Source organism: Phyllopteryx taeniolatus, chromosome 21 (assembly GCF_024500385.1).
Source record: "Phyllopteryx taeniolatus isolate TA_2022b chromosome 21, UOR_Ptae_1.2, whole genome shotgun sequence".
Classification (NCBI taxonomy): Eukaryota; Metazoa; Chordata; class Actinopteri; order Syngnathiformes; family Syngnathidae; genus Phyllopteryx; species Phyllopteryx taeniolatus.
The window spans coordinates 1336986-1353767 of record NC_084522.1 but is presented as its reverse complement, the minus strand read 5'-3'; the positions used below and the strand labels follow the sequence as shown (position 1 = coordinate 1353767).

General features: G+C 48.9%; 2 protein-coding genes across 6 annotated transcripts in view; both read left to right on the top strand.

Moving 5' to 3' along the window:
- Positions 1-1346, top strand: part of atp9b (ATPase phospholipid transporting 9B) — a 35432-nt gene extending 34086 nt beyond the window's left edge. Inside the window, exon 30 of the transcript XR_009786052.1 lies at positions 872-1346. The gene's annotated coding sequence lies outside the window, so the exon portion shown is untranslated. The remainder of the gene's footprint in view (positions 1-871) is intronic.
- A 324-nt stretch (positions 1347-1670) lies between these two features.
- Positions 1671-16782, top strand: part of nfatc1 (nuclear factor of activated T cells 1) — a 29136-nt gene continuing 14024 nt past the window's right edge. Inside the window, exons 1-6 of one of the 5 annotated variants that reach the window (XR_009786053.1) lie at positions 1675-1914; positions 4073-5087; positions 5159-5318; positions 11842-12047; positions 13227-13399; positions 14815-14955. Coding sequence is in view for 2 of the 5 variants with exons in the window: in XM_061759427.1 (XP_061615411.1) it covers positions 1893-1914; positions 4073-5087; positions 5159-5318; positions 11842-12047; positions 13227-13399; positions 14815-14955 (1717 nt within the window). In the remaining 3 variants the exon portion in view is untranslated. Of the gene's footprint in view, positions 1915-4072; positions 5088-5158; positions 5319-11841; positions 12048-13226; positions 13400-14814; positions 14956-16782 lie in introns of all 5 variants that reach the window. The other 4 variants (XM_061759427.1, XR_009786055.1, XM_061759428.1 and 1 more) reach the window with 4 other exon arrangements.

Below are 16782 nucleotides of genomic sequence, written 5' to 3'. Positions count from 1 at the left end.
TCCGGCTGGGGAGACAAACCAGACTGTCAACTTTTGATTGTGGAGGAACGCCCGGCACCCTCCGCAGTCGAGGGGGTGGGGTGGGGGCTGGAAGTGTTTTGCCCACTGGGACTATTGTCAAAATGCAGCTCTGAGGTCGAAAGAAGACGGGGAAGAACTCGTGGCACATCCAGGAACCTTCGAGGCTCTGAATTTGAACTGGGAGTCGGCCATTTTAGTTTGAGGCAGATGTTTTTTTGGGGGCCAATACCAGAACTTGAAATTAGGAAAAAAAAATTAGCCCCCGACACCCGTCTCGCCGATCCGCGGGAAAACTGGACGCACGAAAGTCTCAAAGACGAGCGTCGAGATAGGAACAGGTAGTCGGCCGTTTTGGTTTGAAGCGGCCATTTTAGGAGCGAATTACAAACGGCAGTGACGCCGTCTGTCCTGACCCGGACGTACACAAAGGTCTCAAGGACCCGCGCCCAGAATTGAACAGCGAAACGGACATTTTGGTCGGAGGAAGCTGTAATTCCAGCGCTCCAAAGTTTCATGCGCCCAACATGAATTTGGGTCAGTTGCCACGCCGACTAAACGACCCCACGCACTCCGCCGTGGACGCACGTTTCACTTACGCACGAGGACCCCCCCAGCACGCAAACACGGGTTTTTGTTTCCCACGAGGCCGCAGAAACGACAGCAGTCCTTTGATGGCCGCGCCGTTTGCAGAACGGACTCGATTCTACTGAGAAAATGCTACAATTTTGGGAACGTCCGCTTTTTGTCCAAACGTTCCAATTTGACAATTTTGTACAAAATCCCACGAAATGCGTTGTAGCGGATCCTGTTCAAAAACAAAACTCCAATCCAAGTGCGCTGTCATCTTCAGGTCACCGCAGAGAAGCAGAACCGCTTCCGGCCGAGTGGATCCGACGATCGCGGTCCGGGCGGAACTGCCGGAGGATCCCAAGAATTGTGTTCATATCATTTCATTCATATTCATTTGAATTATTTCTTGTGTTAGTTGATTATATTTTGTAGTCACTTTATTTCCATCAATTGTATATTTTATACTTTATATTGTCTTCATTGTATCATGTATAAATGTGTAACTGATGTAATTTTCATATTTGAACTATTTTATTGCATTGTTTCCATTTTGTATTTATTTTATTATATTATTAATCATACGTGTATCATCATATTTGTGAGTATTTGGTGAAGAACGGCTGCGTATCAAAATGAGCGCCGTCACCCACTTCAAAGGATGACTGCGCATGCTCAGTTTTAGCCCACGTTCGTTTGAGTTTAAGTCATTTTTTGAATTTGTTTTTTATAGCTCATTAAAACCCACGTGTTTGTCATTGTGTGCCCCGGTCTACGTTCTGGCCCGGTTCTTTGGACCTCGCGCTGTTTGCGGCGTCCCTGCCAGCCTCTCTCGTCCCCGACTGCGTCAGAACAAAAATCAATGCAAAATAAAATGGCCCGCGTCCGCGCGCACGCGCACCAGCAGGATCTCCACCGGATGGCGTCACTTGCGTCAGGGGGCGGGGCCGAAGATCCTCTGAGGTGATCCCCCGGTTTATAAGGCGCTCCAGCTGCCGCGCACAGCCCGAGCGCCGCGTCACGGGCGACCCGACACAAGCAGGAACGTCCTCCCCCCCCCCCCTCCCGCCCCCCCCGACCCCCGACCCGACCACCCACCACAAACGAACCCTTTTGGATTCCCCACCTTAGCAGCAAACAACCGCTGGGGCTGTTTTTTTTTTTTTTTTGCAAGTGGGCAACTCCTGGAACTGCGCGACTTTATGGATCACGAAGCGACCCGCTTTGCGTCGGAAGCAACAGTTTGACGTCAGCTTCTTTTCTCTCTCTCTTTTTTTTTTTTTGGATCCGGGCTCGGAAAGGAGATGATGAAATCAGCCGAGGAGGGTGAGTTTTCACTGTGGTGTGTGTTTGTAGGATACTTGATGTACTTTTCCGAGCTCCGGTGGCACATTTGACGTGCCCGTGTGGCACTTGGCACGCCTCCAGCCGCGTCGATGACGCAAACGCAGAGGCGCTTTCGTGGTGCCTTTAGTCCCCTTTTCAAAAAGATGTCACAGACAAATCCTTTTAAAAGCCGCAAGCCTTCGGAATGAATCACTAGAGCAAGAAAGTAGGACAATTGGCGAGCCAATCAGAAGTGGGCCCTGTGCAATTTGGGAAAAGCTCTTCTAGTCTAGCTTCAGAGACTTTGTCACAATTTCTTGCAGTTTTTCTAGATGGCGAAAGGTTTGCGCCTCCAAACATGTCGATGATGGAGTTCAATGCACAAGTAGACACGTAGTGCTCCTTCTTTTCGGTCTTTTCACCCCCAAATATGTCACGTATAGCAGAGCTTGTCAAAGTGTGCTGCCCGGGCTCCCTCTAGTGGTACGTGACAGAATCCATCCATCCGTTTTCTGTAGGCCTTCTCCTCACGCGGGTCGCGGGCGTGCTGGAGCCCATCCCAGCTATCTTGGGCCGAACTGGTCGCCACAGAATGACGAAATCAAATGTTCCAACTTCGTCTAACAATGCCGGCGGCTTTGACTTTTTTTTTGCAATCCAGTACAGTACATTTGTTAAGTCCACTTCAGTTGTGTTTAACTTTTAAGTGCAATACATTTGCCTTATGTACTCCCAGTGAACCGTCTGAAAATGTATTGCACCTTTTCTAGCTCCAAAAATGTTACAAAACCCTAAACGAGTCTAGTTTCAGGTCCCTGTGCAGTGGAAAGAAATGTCTTGTTAGCAAGCCTACCAAATTTCAATGATTTTAAAAAAATCGGCGAGGATATAAAATGACAAAAAAAAAAAAACGGAGCCCTCCTCGCCGCTCTCAAACGCTGTGGGCGTGTCCACCAATTGCGCCGCCAAACTACTACGACCTAGAAAAATGGATTCTGCTTCGTCGACGGGGCCCCCGAAAGCAGTCCCACCAATGCGAAGCACCGGTCGCTCCACACGCTGGCTCCCAAGTCAGACTAAAAAAAAAAAAACACTCACACCCAACAACGAGGCGCTCTACAGAGGCCGTGCCGGCGGACTACCCGGAGGGAAGATGTATTTTCTGGTGTAGCCGTCGCTAGCTAGCTAACAGCGCGTTGCGTTTGCGCCGGATAACCGCTGATGTGAACGCAGGCGCTCGTGTTCTTTTAAAGCGCGGGAGGGCCGCTCACGCCGGACTCCCAAGTGCGTCGCTGGGCTTCGTTTTAGCCTCACCCACCCCCCCCCCCCCCAAAAAAAATCCGGAAGACTGAAATGGTGAAAGAGAGTTTTAACGCTGTAACGCCACAATTACATACGACATTTTCTGCAATAATCGTCAAAATAAAGATGATTGACGTGTTCCGGAGCAAATCTCCGAATGCATCGTGAACAGTACAAAACGGTGAGCATCTCGTTGCTCCCCGGCGCTACGTTGAGCCGGCAGCATAAATGTCGTCGTTCGGGCCTGCGTGAAAAAAAAAAAAAAGCCTCATTGTGGTTTCAGTGTGCTGGGGTGCCGCTGACGTCATGTAAATTTACAGCAGACGGGAGCCTCTCGAGCCGGCCGATGTTTTTGGCACGCACGGGACGCCGTAGACGCCCCCCCCCCCCCCCCCCCCCCCCCACCACCGACGACAAAAACATGGACTGTTTCTGGAGTGTTACGCTTTGCAATGGTGTGATTAAGCAGGACACGTCTTGCAGCGTTAAATGAGAAAAAAAACAAAAACAATGTTGGGTGTGGTTGTAATGGGCCAGACGGAGTTTATTTTTACTCTTTAGTTTTATACAGTATGTGTCACCCCCGCCCCCCGCCCCCACCCGCCTGGTCTCCATTTCTACCACTCAAACTATTCAAAAAGTTCTGTGTCATTGTTCTCGGACCTGGACAGATCCCAGTGTAGGTGCTCGCGCTGCAGGGAGCAGACTGGAGAGAATAGGACGCAATGTAAATGTAAGACAAATGGCAACGAAACCCACAGCTCAACTTTTCAAGCCTTTTTGTTTTGCTTGTGATCAGACACTTTGTTGAACATTCTTTAACATTTCTTCTGAGACGATTGCTTCTGTCTTCCAGACGCGTACGGCTACACGCCCAACGTCAGCCTCTCCCTGCCGCTGGGCAACCATCGCCTGGCCCCGCAGTACCTGAGCCTCCAGTCCAGCCCCGTCATCTCGGTCTCGGAGGCCCCCGTCTTCGACGGCCGGGACGACCTGAGCGCCGCCGGCTACTACTCCGTCCGCCCGAACGGGGCGCCCGCCCTGGAGAGCCCCCGCATCGAGATCACGGCCTACGGTCAGTTCCCCGAAGACGCGGCGGAGCAGGACAGCCTTCCGGCGGCCAAGCGCCTCAACTCCGTCGTCACGTTGACGCTCCCCAGTGCCGACGGTTACCGGGACCCCAGCTGCCTGAGTCCCGCCAGCAGCGTCTCGTCCCGCAGTTGCCAGTCGGAGGCGTCGTCCTACGAGTCGGGCTTCTCGTACAACTGTGACCAATCGCCGCAGAACTCCCCCTGGCAGTCGCCCTCGGTCTCCCCTAAGGGTTCCACCCTGGCCCTGCCGGGCGGTTCCCCGAGGCAGTCCCCCGCAACGTCACCCCGCACAAGCGTGACGGATGACCCCTTCGTCGGCCGGGGAGGCTCCAGGCCCAACTCCCCTTGCGGCGCAAAGAGGAAGTACAGCTTCAACGGCGGCGGGGCGGCGCACAAGCACTACCAGCCCTCGCCCAACCGCTCGCTTGGCCCGTCACCCCAAACCTCGCCCCGCCTCAGCGTCACCGAGGAGTCCTGGCTGCCCAACACCAACCAATACACCAACTCGGCCATCTTGGCAGCCATCAACGCTCTGAGCACGGACGGCATGGCCGACCTGGCCGAAGGCATACCCGTGAAAGCCCGGCGGACGGGCTTGGAGCACGGCCCCACCGTCAGCCTCAAGCTGGAGCCCGGCGGAGAGGAGCTGACGTCCGGGGAGCTGTGTCGAGACGAGCGCTCCTCCAACCGCATTCCCCTGAAGAAGGAGGTATACTGCGGAGGGTTCCTCGACGTGCCTCAGCACCAGTACTCCTGGTCTAAACCCAAGCAGTACGTCAGGTACAGAAGCGCCGCAAACGTCAGCGCGTCAAACCCATTGAAGAAAACGACACGTTTCTCGTCTTTTGCAGCCCGTCCCTGCCGGCCCTCGACTGGCAGCTGCCATCCAGCTCGGGACCCTACAGCCTACAGATCGAAGTGCAGCCCAAATCCCACCACCGGGCCCACTACGAGACCGAAGGCAGCAGGGGGGCGGTGAAGGCTCTGGGCGGAGGACACCCCATCGTACAGGTTTGGCACCAGAATCGTGTTTCGCACTTTGCTAGCAGCGTGTTTGGACTGCAGGAGTTCAGTGCCTACGGCAGAGATGTCACACAAATTTGGACGTAATTGTTCGGAACCTCAAAACCTGACATGTCGGGACCTTCGTGACCCGAAGATGATGTAGTTCAGTGGTAATATCTGGCTTGAAAGAAGACCCTGTTTGTTTTAAGGGTTCCTGAACCTTTGGGGTTGGGTCTGCAGCGGATTGGAAGGGCGTTTAGTTCCGTTACGGACATTTCAATTCCCCGTGTCAACGCTTTGATAAATATTCAAGGGATCTGTCCCAAACGTAAGTAAGACGAGAATTAGCCACAGCGGCGTTTTAGTTCCAGCAAGTGGAATACCAAGAACTGCTGAAGTTCCGAGTAAAGATGAAGGCTCTGTGTGGAGGACACGTATGGGACACAATAAGGTTTGCTAACTGCATTTGGACCAAAGGATCGATTGTCTAAATAGAATTTTGGTGTCATTTATTGGGCGTCGAAGAAGTCGCACTCCGGAAGGTTCTTGAACGTTTATTGCTGGGTAAAAGCAAACTGATACATGTGACTTATTCCAGCTACGTGGTCCGGGGACCTGTTCTGGGTCTACTGAGGTTTCCGGTACTTTTTGTTTGCTCCCAACTACCCGCTTAATTCGAGTGCCTGAAGTTTTCACAGCCAAAAGTTACTCGCTCTTCTCCACGCCACGCCAAGCGCTTCTTCTTCCTCGCCTTGAACCTGGCTCCCGGTTGCCGCGGCGACGTGACCCACGCTCAGACCGCGCGTCCGTCAAACCGAACGACCTCGCCCCTTCTCGCGCCTGCTGCGTTGCCCCGCCCGCTTTGTCGCCGGTGTGTCAAAATGCGGTGTTAAGCTATTTAAAGATGTCACATTTCTGAATGGGATACGCTATTAGGCCGGCCATCGGCTTCCTGTCCAGACGAGGGTGACTCACTGGTTTTTCCATTGCGTCCCACGTGGCTGGCGAAGACCCGCACACGCACGCACGCACACACACAAACGTGCGACGAAGACTAAGCTCTGAGACCAGCGCCAGCTTCGTCACATTAACAAATGAGTGTGTAGGTATGTTCTGCTTCCTCAATCTGCTGACCTCAGCCCGGTCATAAAGGAACCCGAAGAGGCCAACTGGGACCGCTTTCCCACAATGCATTGCAGTGATACTGAGATCCTCAGTGCAAATGTTGCGACTGAGCAAGATCGGATGACTTGATTCATGGCTCCACTCGCTTGGTTTTTGCCGGTCTTTCACAGCGCGCGTAAAGACAAGCAAGCCTTCAACATTCGCGCTAACATCAGTGGACGGTTTCGCATCTTCTGTGAAGCTAACGTGTCGCGTTTTTGCGATGTGGGAGGAAGCCAGAGTCCCAATTCAAAACCCGAATCTCAGAACTGTGCTAACGTACGTATTCCGGAAAATTTTGAGTCGGGTTTTTGTAAACACCGAATACCATTTAGGGTTCAGCAAACGTATTGCAGTGGACCCCCGCTCGAGGGATCGGGCCGGACCGACCGCGAGGCGGAAATCTGCCGATAATCGATCTCCGTTAAAGTAGCAGTGAAGAGGAGAAAAAACAAAAACAAAAAAGTCTCGAATAGGCGGGGATTGGTTCTCCCGCCCTAAAAAAGAATATGAAAAATGGGGGGAAAAAATGTGGATGTTTTAAAAAGAAAACATTGAAACAAAGGTGAATTCGCAGGTGGCGAACCGCGAGTTTGCGGAGGTCAGCTGTTTCCGAGACGATCTGGAATCGTCAACAAACTTGATGTTGATGTTTTCGTTAACATCAAAGACAATTTGGAATCGTCAACAAACTTGATGTTGATGTTTTCGTTAACATCAAAGACAATTTCGAATCGTCAACCAACTTGACGTACGTTTTCGTTAACATCAAAGACAATTTGGAATCGTCAACCAACTTGACGTACGTTTTCGTTAACATCAAAGACAATTTGGAATCGTCAACAAACTTGATGTTGACGTTTTCGTTAACATCAAAGACAATTTGGAATCGTCAACAAACTTGACGTACGTTTTCGTTAACATCAAAGACAATTTGGAATCGTCAACAAACTTGACGTACGTTTTCTTTAACATCAAAGACAATTTGGAATCGTCAACAAACTTGACGTACGATTTCCTTAACATCAAAGACAATTTGGAATCGTCAACAAACTTGACGTACGTTTTCGTTAACATCAAAGACAATTTGGAATCGTCAAAGCTGTCGTTCACGTTTTCGTAAACATCGAACACCGTACCGTTTTCTTAACTTTCAATGAACTTTTCATACATTTTGTCTTTCTAAAAATGTTTGTTTGTTTGCCTTATGAATCACAATAATGAGCTAAACTAAATGAATGCCAAAATCCGACATATTGATCATTTAAATGACAATCTTTGAGTTATTGAAATGAGCGTAGGTGCTAACAATTTAAGGACACGAGGCAGTGAAAGAGAGAGTGTTCTTGCTTTAAAAACAAACCCCCCCCCCCCCCACCCCCCGAAACGCCGCCCCTCCTCCCCCTTCCTTTGCTTTTCCGCCACCGCACAGACGTGTCTTTGTTTAGGAAAGTTCCCGTGTGCGATGGCTGACATCATCGCGGCGAAACCACACACGTTTGCGGCAGGCGGCTCGGGCTCGAACGAGGCGGCCCCCCTTCTCCGTTACACAGAAGACGAGCCACTTCTCGACCCCCCCCCACCTCCCTTCGTTTATTCTGGAGCTTTCTGCTGCGGTTCCCTTTTCCAGAATCCAACCGGGCAGCGTCGGCTGTTTTTTTGTTCTTTTCTGATGCCGTCGGCCACCGCTGGCCACCGCTGCCCGCCGCGACCGCGTACGCCAGCGCGGGCCCGACAACGTCGCTCACCGCACTCGAAAACGGAACGCAACGCTGCTCGGTGGAAAGGAAAGTGCGCCGTATTCGAGCGCCGCGCGCATTCGTCCAAGCTGCCTCGAGTTTTCCGAGACAACGAAGGCAATTTCGAGTCTTCGGCGATGCTAAACTGCAGTTTTGTCAACATCAAAGAGCATTTAAAGTCCTCAACACGTCAAGTTTTAGTGAGTGTGGAAAAACTGTTTGGGCTTTGACGCACATCACCTATTTTCCTAAAATTGTTAGCCTAATAGCATATTTGCCCAAGTCATATTTTAACGTTTTCGGAAAACAAGAAAAACAATTTTCAGCAAGTCCTTCCTTAGCTTTTTAAAAAAAAACAAAAATTGATATTGTAACTGTAAGTTAAAAATGACTTTTACGTCAAAGACGATTTCGAGCCTTAAATGAACGAAATGAGCAATTTTCGTAAACATGAAAAACAAGGAGGCTTATAGTTTTTGTAACCCTGGAAAACGGTTCCGCCTTGAATAAACTTCCAATATTTTCGTAATTTTGGTGTTGGGTGAGGCTGACATTTGCGTTTCCGTAACCACAAAAGACACTTTAGAGACTTCGGTTAACCTAACGAAAGACAATTAGGCGACTTCGATGAACCTCGAAATTTCGTAAACAATTTTGAGTGGAGAACAAACCAGCCGAAAAAACATGACCAATTCAGCAATTCTCATGTCGGAGTCATGAGCCGTTTTTGCTCATTTCCTTTTGGAATATTGGCCTTTATCCATTTGATTGCATTTAAATATCAGCAACCATCATGTGACGTGAAAAGCGTGACCGCTCGGATTGTTTTCATCTGGTCGTTTTCCTCCCCCTCGTCGGTGCCTCGAGCTGCCGGAGTCTCGGCATTCCTCTGGTGGGCGATAATGCGAGCCGGTCGGGAGGGGCCGCGGCTCGGCCCCGCGTCACACCCAAACTTCTAACCGACCTTTAATTGCCCCGGCCGAACGTTGTCAGCTGGATCGTACGCGGCCGTGACGCACGAACGCGTGTACGTGTTCGTGCGTCTACTTTGGGATGTTTCGGGCGCACGGCAATAGGAAATGACTCACCAGAATGCCGAACCCCCACCGAGACTCAAAGTTTAATTGCAGGAAGTGGGAAATGTGTCTGTTAACTTAGCAGCAAGTGTAATATTTGACGTAAAAAGAAACAGCGCAAGTTAGTCGAGTGTTAGTTGTTCCACCCCAGTCCTGCGGGTGGCAGTAACGCGCGTTACGAAGTCATTCAATGGCAAACTAGAATCTACGGCCACAGTGATTAATATACTAAGGATCAAGAATATTACATTTAAAAATTTCAACTTGCCTAAAAATCAGATGTGTTGAAAATATTTCAAAAATTTCAATAATGACAATTACATTTGTTTAGTTAATATTTTGATTTCCTCTTATACAGATATAAAACAATATCCTCACACCTAAAACAAAACAGAAGTTATATTTTATTTATTTTTCTAATAAAAAATACAGAATCATTTATTGTTATGGCATTTATTTTTGATTCACTCGAATACAAAATATACTGTCAAACTAAGACTTAAATTACAATTCCATTTCTATTTCATTTATTTGAAACTTCTAATTATTACAACTGTATTTTTCTAATTTATTAATTTGAATTTAAAACACACTCTCTAACTTAAAGCTAAAAAAAAATAAATTACTTTTTAAAAATCATTTATTTGGGTGTTTATTTTTTTTTTTCCAATCATGAATTATATTACAAAACAGAGAAATGAATTACAATGAAATTGAAATTTCATTTCACTTGTATTTTTATTCAGATCCTTTGAACTTTACAACATAAAAAAATAAAAAATAAAAAATAACCCGAGAGCTGGCTTGACACCGCGCTTAAATAAACAGCATTGCTAGGCAGCGGCCCCGTTCCTTACACAAACACGCGCGCGAGCATTTCAGCGGGATCCTCCTGCTAATCACATGTTGCTAAGCGAAAAGTCGATTCCGGCGTTCTCCGTGGCAGCTGACCGTCGCTGGCTTGTAATTAGGCAACTCGTTCGTTCGTTCGTTCGCTCTCTAGCTCGACTCTGCTGACCGCTGTGCATTTTTTCTTGCTTTTTTTTGGTTTTGTTTCTGTTTTTCAAGCCGCTTCCGTAAGACTCGCGTCGTTCGTTCGTTATTATTAGTCAAGTATTGGGCGGCAATGTAAAAAAAAAAAGTATCTTACTCAAAAGTCAGATAAAAGTATCTTACTTTTCGGTACCCGGCAATTGCGGTACCAGTAGCACTGGGTGTGGTACCCAAAGGGGCGGAGCCCTCTACTGATTGGTTGACAAAAAGAGAGTAAGAATTTATCGTAAAAGCTGCACAATTATTTTTTTTGTCATTGTTTGCAGATTTTCAAATATATATAACAAAAAAAAATGGGATAAAAAAAACTGTGTTGATTTTAGATATGATTTTGTTAGACCGTGACATTGTTTTCTTTCAGATTGCATGAATAAAAAGAATAAGTCAACAAAATATATTTATGTAAAAACATTAAAATAAGAAAAAATATGATGCAAGATTTCAACAAGCACCTTGATTGCTAAATAAATAGAAATGAAGAAAACAAGAAAAAAAACAATTGCAATTAAATGTTTCCATTTTTTTCAGAAAAACTAGAATTGAATATTTTGATGGTAAGTTAGCTTCATTGCTATATACAAAAAAAGTAAAAAAATATATTTAAATTAGCTAAGTAGTTTGAACAAAAAAAAATCACAACTTCATATTTTAATAACTAAGTGACTCAATTGATAAAATAAAAAAAACAAGAAAACATTTCCAATGTCTTTTTAATCTATGTAGCTTGATTGCTAAAATAAAAAGCGGAGAAAAAACAGGTTTAATATTTTGATGTTTCAATAGCTCGATAACATGACTGAAGGGGGGGGGGGGGCGGTCAGTCACGTCCGGCGGAGGTCTGGAAGCGCTTTCGACCCGCGGCGGCAGCAACATGAGCGCGTACGTCTCCATCCCGACGGGGTCGTTTTCAGCCACGAAGATCAGAGCCCCCCGTGGACCCCCGGCGCTCAGCTGCAACCCCCCCCCCCCCCCCCCCCCCCAGAGCAACGGTGCGAGACTCTCGCGAGGGTCCAAACGGGTTGGCGGAAGAAGCACAGACGACATGCTCAAGAAGTTCTTTGTTGGGAAACCCTCATTTGAAACCTTCATTCTTGCTGACGACCCTAATTAAGCCTCCAAACCCTAATTTGAAACCCTACTTCAAAACCCTAACCCTGATTTGAAACCATAACCCTCATTTGAAACCCTTGCTCCGTTTGGAACCCCTACTTTGAAACCCTAACCTTGTCTTGAAACCCCAACCCTGATTTGAAACCCTAACCCCATTTTGAAACCCTTACCCTAATGTTTAAAACCTAACCAAAGGCTTGAAACCTTAACCCGTGTTTAAAACCCGCAACCTTGGTATTCGGAACCCTGAAGTGAGGCACTGCATCCAAGTGATGACACGGGGACGCCCGCTGGGGGGGGTTCTTCTTCTTCTTCTTCTGCCTTTGTTGTCTCCTCCTTCGGGTCGCCACGCTAACGGGCGGCGCGTGTCTGCGGTCTCGTCGGCAGCTGCGCGGCTACGTGTCCAGCGAGCCGCTGACGCTGCAGCTGTTCATCGGCACGGCGGACGAGCGGCTGCTGCGGCCGCACGCCTTCTACCAGGTGCACCGCATCACCGGCAAGACCGTGTCCACGCCGAGCCACGAGGCGCTCTGCAACAACAACACCAAAGTGCTGGAGATTCCGCTGCTGCCCGACAACAACATGCGAGCCATGTAAGTGCGCATACACGACCGGCGCCGCTGTACTATTGGGCCACGCCATTCTATATTAGATTAGATTTCACAGTATTAGCCACCTCGCCGAACCATATACAGTACAACTCTCGTCAATATTTGGCTCTACTGTACCTAGCAAATCCCCACACAACCATCCTGCTAGCTACTGCATACGATCCTATACTGTAGTGTAGCATACTATTATGGCATCGCATAAAATAGCCGCTATATCGCCTAGCATACAATAGACTATCTACTAAATATTATACTATCCTGTACCATAATATCATGGCCTACCACATATCTACATGACCATATACTTTACAATGTGCTATGTACTCGTGTATTATACTGTACTACAATAACGTGATGCATTACCATATGATATACGATATTTAACTATACTGTACTTTATCATGCTCTACTATTCTATGCGCAGTAAACCTATTCCGTAACTAGCATACGGTTCGCAAAACTAAAACGAGATGTGATGTAGCATAACATACTTATATTTATATATATATACTTGTAAATATAGTGCACTGTACTCCGCTGCGTGATAGCGGTCTGACTAGAAACGTTAGCGTTGATGCGTTTCATTTGCGCGTGTGCGCTACACTGCACACGCAGAAGACATGTGGTGTTCTCATTTCGCGGCGTTCTCATTTTATAGCCTCTCGCGTTACAAACTCGCAGCTTCTGTCTGGACGGCGTCAGCACTTTTCTTTTTCCCAGCGTTTAACACGCGCGACGTCACAATGTGTCGCGGTCCGACGGGTGACGTTCGCACGTTTTGCCACGCGGCCCGCCGGGATTCGAACGGGGCCTTGTTCCCAACCGAAGCCGCCTCGAAACCAAGTCAAGACTCTGTATTTCCGATATTGATTCTGTAAGCTTCCACGTGAGACTCCAACCCTTGAAACCCCAATTTGAAACTATGACGTGGTCTCGCAACCCTTGAAACCATGACATGGTCTTGCAACCCTAAGCTCGGCTCAAATCCCAAATTTGAAACCTTCATCTTTGTTCAAAATCCTAACTGACATTCAAAACCCTAAGCTTTGCTTGAAACGCTAACATGTTGCTATACGGGTATACACATATCTCGGAACCGAAAGCCCCATTCCTTCCCGAGTGTTTTTTCAGGCAGTCTTTCTTTGTGCTTTGCGGCGGCAGGATCGACTGCGCGGGCATCCTGAAGCTGCGCAACTCCGACATTGAGCTGCGCAAGGGCGAGACCGACATCGGGCGCAAGAACACGCGGGTGCGGATGGTGTTCCGGGTGCACATCAACCAGGCCGGCGGCAGGACCGTGTCCCTGCAGGCCGCGTCCAACCCCATCGAGTGCTGTGAGTGCCGCTCTTCACCTATCTATGCCAGCCACATATAGTGACACGCAGAACAATTTGAGTCTCTTCCACGACATGGCCGAAGGTACAATGGACCTCGGGCTCCAGCTGGTGCCATTCATACAAGAGAATTCAGTTGATTTGCTGATCCTCTTGAGCAGATATTCAATATTTCATGTTGAAATATTCCCTCGCCACGTTGTTCAAGCTGAGCCAGGGGCAAGCCACGCTGTTGTCAAACGTGCAGGATGCGGCTTGGCGTTGTCTCGTCGAACTCAGCGGGGGCGTCCCTGAAAAAGACGCCACTTGGATGGCAGCATGTGTCGCTCCAAAACCTGCATGTGCCTTTTAGCGCCAGATCAATGGTGCCCACGCGAGATCCTTGGCAGTGCGGTCCATCCTGGATTCTTTCTTTCTCTCCAAATGGGGTCCTTGCCCGATCGGGGGTTTTATAGTTCAGGGGAGGTCGTCAATCTTTGTCAACTGTTGGCCCGCGGAGCCCTTTCAGACTCCGAGATTAACGGCTTTACAAACAAACTTGACTTGATTTAACCTTTGCTTGAAACCTTCATTTGCAACGCCAACACACGCTTGAAACGCTCCTTTGAAACTTCAAGTTGTCTTCTTTCAGACCTTTTAATCCCGCGCATTGCTCGATTTCAACTGCAGTCGAACACAAGTCAAATTCCGCATTTCCGACATGAAATTCAGGCAAGACGTTTGGGAGTTTACAGGGAAAAAAAAAACAAAAAACGCAAGCGCGGGCAGGGGAGTGAAAAGGTGAAAACGAGGAGTGAAGTCACGCAGAGGGGAAATAATCTTGGAGTAAATATTTAGGAGCAAACATCCATCATCGCACGCAAAAGCAAAAGCTCGAGTCGTCGTCGGGATGCTCGGGGCCGCCTGGGGATCGGGCGCGCGTCTCCTTCTCCAAACAGGAGCTGTGTGTGCGTGTGAGAGAGAGGTCAAAGGCTCTCACACACACGCACAACTAAAACATTCTCACACGACTCGCACTCAATACTGAAATACTCTCACACATCCAAAATGGAAACATGCACACGCACACTACAAATGCTCTCTCACGCACGACCGAAACAGTCCCATTCAAAACTGAAATACTCTCACACAACAGAAATGTTCTTGTAGACACTACAGAAACTTACTGGAACACTCACACCAAAACTGAAAGGCTCTCACACACACTCCTGAAATGCTGTCATGCGCACGAACACCGCACGATTTCAGTATATCGTGAGAGAGTTTCAGCGTAACGCCCGAGAGCATTTCACGAGTGCCCGTGAGAGTGTTTCAGTAGTGCGTGTGAGAGCGTTTCAATAATCGCGCGTCTGGGAGGACATCCCAAACGTTGTCTCCGACGGCCTCTCACAGAAGTGCCGCTCTCTCGCTTGCAGCCCAGAGGTCGGCTCAGGAACTGCCCCTGGTGGACAAGCAGAGCGCGGAGAGCAGCGCTGCCCCCGGAGGCCAGACCATGAAACTGGACGGCCACAACTTCCAGGCCGACTCCAAGGTGGTGTTTGTGGAGAAGGCTCAAGGTGAGCGTGTGTGCGTGCGCGCGTGTCTCCCCAGCACTAACCCTCCCCCTCCCATCAGAATCTCTCCCTTGCTTGCCAGAGTGCCACATGTGGTGCACATTAATGTGCTGTATTTTTAACCCAGCACATTTACATTTGCACAACTTTCCATTGCCTCCTTCGGCAGGGTGTGTGTGTGTGTGCGCGTGTGTGCGTTTCTGACTGGGAGCTATTTGGGTTTTGAGGAGGAGGAGGAGGAGGAGGAGGGGGGGGGGGGGGGAGGAGGAGGTGGCGGTGGTTGTTTTACAAACAGCAATTTTCTTGATTGGCCTCGGCGGGGTGAAAACGTGACGTTTAGGCCGCCGGGCGAGGCTCACGTGCGCTTCCCAAAACAAGGGAAGCCTTTTCGGTGTTCCAACAGGGGATGAGCGGACGGACGGACGGATGGAAGGAAGGAATGTAAGGGAGGGAGGGAGGGAGGGAGGGAAGAAGGAAGGAAGGAAGGAAGGAAGGAAGGAAGGAAGGAAGGAAGGAAGGAAGGAAGGAAGGGAGGGAGGGAGGAAGGAAGGAAGGAAGGAAGGAAGGAAAAAATAGGAAGGATAGTAAGGGAGGGAGGAAGGAAGGAAGGGAGGGAGGAAGGAAAAATAAGGAAGGAAGAAAGGAAGGAAGGAAAGAAGCAAGGAAGAAAGGAAGGAAAGAAGGATGGAAGGAAGGAATGTAAGGGAGGGAGGGAGGGAGGGAGGGAGGGAGGGAGGGAGGGAGGGAAGAAGGAAGGAAGGAAGGAAAGAAGGGAGGAAGGAAGGAAGGAAGGAAGGAAGGAAGGAAGGAAGGAAGGAAGGAAGGGAGGAAGGAAGGAAGGAAGGGAGGGAGGAAGGAAAAATAAGGATGGAAAGAAGGAAGGAAGGAAGGAAGGAAGGAAGGGAGGGAGGGAGGAAGGAAATATAAGGAAGGATAGTAAGGGAGGGAGGAAGGAAGGAAGGAAGGAAGGAAGGAAGGAAGGAAGGAAGGAAGGAAGGAAGGAAGAAAGGAAGGAAGGAAGGAAGGAAGGGAGGGAGGAAGGAAAAATAAGGAAGGATAGTAAGGGAGGGAGGAAGGAAGGAAGGAAGGAAGGAAGGAAGGAAGGAAGGAAGGGAGGGAGGAAAGGGAGGGAGGAAGGAAGGAAGGAAGGAAGGAAGGAAGGAAAGGGAGGGAGGAAGGAAGGAAGGAAGGAAGGAAGAAAGGAAGGAAGGGAGGGAGGAAGGAAGGAAAAATAAGGAAGGATAGTAAGGGAGGGAGGAAGGAAGGAAGGAAGGAAGGAAGGAAGGAAGGGAGGAAGGAAGGGAGGAAAGGGAGGGAGGAAGGAAGGAAGGAAGGAAGGAAGGGAGGAAAGGGAGGGAGGAAGGAAGGAAGGAAAAATAAGGAAGGATAGTAAGGGAGGGAGGAAGGAAGGAAGGAAGGGAGGAATGAAAAATAAGGAAGGAAGGAAGGGTGGAAGGAAGGAAGGAAGGAAGGGAGGAAGGAAGGAAAAGGAAGGAAGGAAGGAAAGAAGGAAGGAAGGGAGGAAAGGGAGGAAGGAAGGAAGGAAGGAAGGAAGGAAGGAAAATTAAGGAAGGATAGTAAGGGAGGGAGGAAGGAAGGAAGGAAGGAAAAAATAGGAAGGATAGTAAGGGAGGGAGGAAGGAAGGAAGGGAGGGAGGAAGGAAAAATAAGGAAGGAAGAAAGGAAGGAAGGAAAGAAGCAAGGAAGAAAGGAAGGAAAGAAGGATGGAAGGAAGGAAGAAAAATAAGGAAGGAAGGAAGGAAAGAAGGAAGGATGGAAGGAAGGAAAAATAAGGATGGAAGGAAGGAAGGAAGGAAGGGTCATCCCCAC